This window comes from Cannabis sativa, chromosome 1 (genome assembly GCF_029168945.1).
Source record: "Cannabis sativa cultivar Pink pepper isolate KNU-18-1 chromosome 1, ASM2916894v1, whole genome shotgun sequence".
NCBI classification, from domain to species: Eukaryota; Viridiplantae; Streptophyta; class Magnoliopsida; order Rosales; family Cannabaceae; genus Cannabis; species Cannabis sativa.
The window spans coordinates 12,628,331-12,633,868 of NC_083601.1; the positions used below are offsets into that span (position 1 = coordinate 12,628,331).

The following is a 5,538-nucleotide window of genomic DNA, read 5'->3' on the forward strand; positions in this document are numbered from 1 at the left end:
TTGTACTAAACTTGATCCATGTTAAAAATTATGCTAAATTTTGCATAAATTATAGCATTGTGTTAAATTTAATCCACAATAAATTTGATTTTTGTATTTAATATAGTATCACTAATTATAATGATTTATTAGAATTTACATAACTTTATCTTTTTTATTTACTATATTACTATTATTTAAGCAATAAAAAATAAAAAATAATAATATTCATATTCATATATGTCAATACAATATTAAATGATAATCACAATAATTATATTTTTTTTATATATCTTTACATTAGAATATAATTGTAAATAATGGGCTAAATATAACACAAACAAAATTTTTGTGTCAAACTTAACACAAATTTTACATCTTGCATTGGAGATTGTCTAAATTTGATCAAATTTAGCATGAGTCAAATTTTAATCTACAATAAATATCATATTCTTTAATTACTATCTGGCCACTCAATAATATATTATTGTAAGAGCATTATCAATGAGGGACAACATTTATAGTTGCCAAAACACACATTATTTTAGTATTTTTTTTATTTTTTCTCTCATCCACATAAGATTTGTCACATTTTTTTAAAATAAATACTTCAATGGTTGACAACACTAAAACTTGCCCACTATGATTCCACATCGCATTAAATTATCAATTTTTTAGGTAAAAAATAATTTTTCTAATAATAAAAGAAAAAAAATATCATATGGCCATTGTCTATATTGAGCAACACTTCACATAAAATTAATTTAAAAATTGAATCACATTGTATATGTGCCAAAACAACTCCAATAAACAACCTCTATTGGAGATGTTCTAATCCATATTTTAATGTCGCAATTTGAACCAATAAAAAAAATTAGTCCTAAAGAATATAAAATAAATTAATTGTATTGTAGCTTTTTAATAAACATTAATTACTTATTAACTTTTTTTTTAAGTTATTTTACCCCTTATGCATTGGAGTATAATTATAAAAATTAAATTAAATATAATTTTGATGCATATTTTGAACTAAATTTAACATAAATGGTACATTTTGTTTGGAGATAGTCTTACAAGTTTAGTATGTATATGTTTTTTCACTATGTAATGTATATAAATATATATATGGATCATTTTTTAATGGGTATTAGTCATGAATTGTTACCAAATAAATTTAACTATAAACATTAATTTTAAAAATATTAAATCATCAAATTTTGCTCTAATAACAAATAATAAAAAAGAAATTTGAATTTCTATGCTTTATTTAACTACTTAATTAAAAAAATATATAAAAAAATATCCTTTCTTTATACTATATCAAAAAATATGTTCATATAAAAATATTTAAATGAAACTCAACTTTTACTTATCTTTTTTTTTTTGCTAAAAACTTTTTTTTTTAATTTTTTTTTCCAACCGATGGAACAATCTCAGTCCATATGATGTAAAAGTAAGAGATTTTTCGAATTAAATAGAAAAATTAAGCATAAAAACTCAATTTTTTTCTAATTTTACCCATTCATAAGTAATACCCAATTAAAAGTGCATCCAAATATATACATATAATTTGGAATAAATTAAATTTTGATATAATTATACAACACAACTAAATATAGTTGTATACAATATAATAAAGTGTACCAAATCCAACCCAGTTCCAACAATATACTTTTTTGATCGAGAAAAAAAAATTGCTTGACATTGCATATTAAAACTCATTAAAGCACAATCATAATGCTCGATAAAAAAATAAGAAAAGCTCTAATAAAAAAATATTGGCAGGAAAAAATCCTACTCTTAAGTACCTTGATTCAAAAATTGTTTTTTTAAAAATAATTTACAGCATAAATAATTAAATTTATCTCTCAATTATAAATAAATACTAAAATTTAATTTTTTACAATAATAATATTAAGTCATATTTTTACCAATAAGTATAAAATCATTATACACGTATTATTTTTTTATTAATATATTTATATTAATTTGTAAATAAAAAATAAAAATTTAATAACATAAACTAGTATCATTTTTTTATTAATATATTTATATTAATTTGTAAATAAAAAATAAAAATTTAATAACATAAACTAGTCAGGAACGTGGCTATCTTTACCATCAAGTACCTATAAAAATATTAAAAATATAACTATAAATATTATTACTCTAAAAAATTAAACTTAAATATTTATACCACAATTTTTTTTAAAAAAGCCATCAAAATTTGATATAGCATTAGCCTCTAGAAATATCATATGAGATTTAGATCGAATAACCGGCGTGCACTCATTAGCCACTAAAAATAAGTGCACTTAACACTTGTATCTTCGTGAATACGAAACAAGGTAGTGTATGAAGCAAGTTCAACACAAGTTCTCTAGCCTCTAAAGGAGGTTTATTTATGGTATACTTTATAAAAGGTCCCACACAGATTGGATTCTAAAATTTTAAGTGGAATCAAACCACTAATCAAAGAACCAATCCACTGCCTACGTACTACAAAGAATAAAATTTGGATAGAAATAAAGTTGTTATTAATTTTTTGTTATACTTGCTGCAGAGACTAACAAATCAAGAAAAGAACACATAGTAACATGGCTCAATCCTCCTCTTGGAGTTGGACTTGTATAAGCTGGGGATAAGAGATTGCAAAATATCGAGTCTGAAGATGTTATCTAAAGAAGAATGATGAAGATTATAGCCTCAATTATAGGAGGAAAAAAGATTGTCAATAAGAAAACTTCCCATGAAAATATAAGTTAACAAAATCCACAAATTGTAGGTATCATGCTAGTTTCGGTAGAACAAGGTAGACTAAATAATACATATATTCGTAGCTATCACTTTTTTAGCTACCTTCATATTTGGGGTCGGCCATTACATAATGGTAAGCAATCACCAGCACAAATATAAAAATGCCAAGGAAATTGGCGACAAAGCCCAAGTCTTGATCATCAAACATCTGTCAAAACAATAAAATTTAAATCAGCATCGTATTCCAAAGATGTAACATGATAGCAACACTTGTTCACTTTTTTTTTAACACTCAGAGAGACTTATACCGAACCACTCACTCACTCAACCGGCCTAGGAGTATGAACACTCATTCACTTAAATAATGTGCTGAAATAAAATGACATATAGATATTTCATGTGGAAAAGAGAAAAAACACAGGGTCTAGCAGATTGTGTAGCTTCAATTGATAAGGATTCATTCGGTGTGTTTGGGGAGGGTAGGGTTCAATTCCTAAGTTTTCTCTTTGTATTTGGCCTGATTAAATAGAATAAAAGTGGTACCCAAGAGGGATAGCTCAAATAGTCAAAAGATTCAAGGATTCTCCAAGATATCTACATAGCAATTGCCTATAGTATCTTGGTCCCAAAATATTGTGGGGTTTAAAAAACTACAATACAAGTGATTTACTTAAAAAACTAAAAGACCAAATCAAATACTAGACATTAGGAAGATTTGTAAGTTATGTTCTCTTATACTATCAAAAACAATAGCATATGGATACAGCCAATTGAGCATTATTCACAATTTGTTTGTAAGACAAAGAGTAATCCATGTCTTTACAAGCTAAAATTACGTTAGTCATATCAAGTTTTCATGATAAACAAAACAAAAGGGAAGAAAGCAGCTATAACTGCAAGCAATTGGAAAAAATATATATTTTAACATCCAATACAGCATAAAGATGTGTTATGTGCAGGTCAATTGCAGCCAAAATGATGTGAACTACAGAAACAAATATATGGTAAGGTACTAAGAAAGGTGTGACCTTGTTAATTATTTTCCAAGTGTAAGAATTCGAAGTGCACGAGTATACTGTTTTTATACATAGTGGTCATATAGTTCAGTCAAGACTAGAACTGACCAAACACAAGCCGTTTGCCATTTCACATTGTTTTAGTATCTAGTCTTCCACCAAGTATAAAACCCCGTTAAGTCATGAATATGATCAATCTAAATCAATATCACCTCAAATGAGCAATTAAATTATTCGACCTCCAATGAACCAGAATTTAACCAATAAAAGACTTAAGTCAGTCCTTGAGTCTTCATCTGGTATAGACCCTGTTAAGTTGTTGTGGCTCATCTTCTGAATATGTCCCTACTTTTTTTCTTAAAAAAAAAAAATTGAACCTCTATCCCCTCCCTCAAACACTCAACCAGAGGTAGGCTTAAGTGGCTCCTAATATATTTCTACTAGCCTCTTGCCTTCAATCTATATCAATATTACCTAAAAATGAGGAATTTTAGTTTTCAACCTCGATTACACCAGAATTTAACCAAAAAAAGACTTCAAACTAAGCCTAGTTCGCTTGGTATAAAGCCTATTAAGTAATTGTAGCTCATCATCTGTATATTCCCACTGGTTTCTTGTGTTCAATCTAAGTCAATATTACCTTAAAAAGATGAATTTTAGTCCTCAAACTCGAATGGATCAGATTTTAACCATATAAAAGACTTCAAGGCAAGCCTAGAATTGAGAAAAAAAAATTAAACCTCGAGTCGCTCCCTAGAATCTGACCAGGGAATTGAGTGACCCAAATTCACAATTTTGCAGAAAATCTCATGGAGCCTGGTCATTGATTGACTGCCCAAATTCACATTATCGCAATATTTGAAAGAATAAAAAATAATCAAACAAAATAGTATGAACAAAATTCATACGTACGATCGCAGTGGGATTCGAACCCACGACCTTTAGATTCGGAGTCTAACGCGATATCCACTCCGCTATGCGATCAAGACATTAGAAAACTGAAGGATTTTCCAATATAACTCTTAACAAAGTTCAGGTTCAGCACAAAAAGATAGAGAAGAGAATCGAGAAACAAAAACCCTAGCGTAGGCGACGGCAATAATGGATCTAAATTAAAATAGATCCTAATGAAAACCAAAACTAAAGATCTCAAGGAAAACATCTCTGAGATGAATTAGAAAGAGAATAAAGGAGAGAACACAAAATCAAAGAAGAAAAAACGTACCTTTCGTAAAAAGAGAGAGGAAAACGCCAATGCGGGGATCAGATCTCTGAAGGGTCTCAGCAGAAGCAGTCGAAACGAACTGGGCGACAAAGGAGCCAAGTTTTTTTAAAGAGCAGACCAATGAAATTGACCGGGACCAAAAGGATCATTTATAGAAGACTCAATACAGTCCCCATTTCATTTTGAGGGACCAAGTTCCTCAAAGCTTCTTATACCAGAGGATAGTGGATTTTGGTTAAAAGTATAGGAAAATTTTATAATGGACCCCTTAAAAAGATATCGATATGTCTCTCTGTTTTAGTATCCGAAATAATTTTTTAGAAATTTTTTTTCTCATAGTCATGTAAATTATAGTTATTTAAGACATCAAGAAATTTGGAAAAGTTTAACACGTCGAAAATTGCGTTCAAGCAGTGTGTTACACACGTGACTATTTTATTTTATACGCGTGTAAAATAAACTGTTTGAACATTGTTTTCTATATTCTATATTGTAAATTATTCCAAATTTCTCAAAATTTTGTAAGATATCTTAAATAGCTATAACGTACATGAATATGAA

General features: G+C 28.1%; 1 protein-coding gene and 1 non-coding gene across 2 annotated transcripts; both read right to left on the reverse strand.

Moving 5' to 3' along the window:
- Nucleotides 1-2,677: 2,677 nt before the first annotated feature.
- Nucleotides 2,678-5,128, reverse strand: LOC115704791 (dolichyl-diphosphooligosaccharide--protein glycosyltransferase subunit 4A). The gene is made up of 2 exons (XM_030631998.2): nt 4,978-5,128; nt 2,678-2,944 (listed from the first exon to the last, which is right to left on the reverse strand). Exon 2 carries the CDS (start codon nt 2,942-2,944, stop codon nt 2,831-2,833), a length of 114 nt encoding a protein of 37 aa, XP_030487858.1. The 5' UTR covers nt 4,978-5,128; the 3' UTR covers nt 2,678-2,830.
- Nucleotides 4,664-4,736, reverse strand: TRNAR-CCG (transfer RNA arginine (anticodon CCG)). Its single transcript has one exon. It is a non-coding gene; the product is annotated as a tRNA-Arg (tRNA).
- Nucleotides 5,129-5,538: the final 410 nt, after the last annotated feature.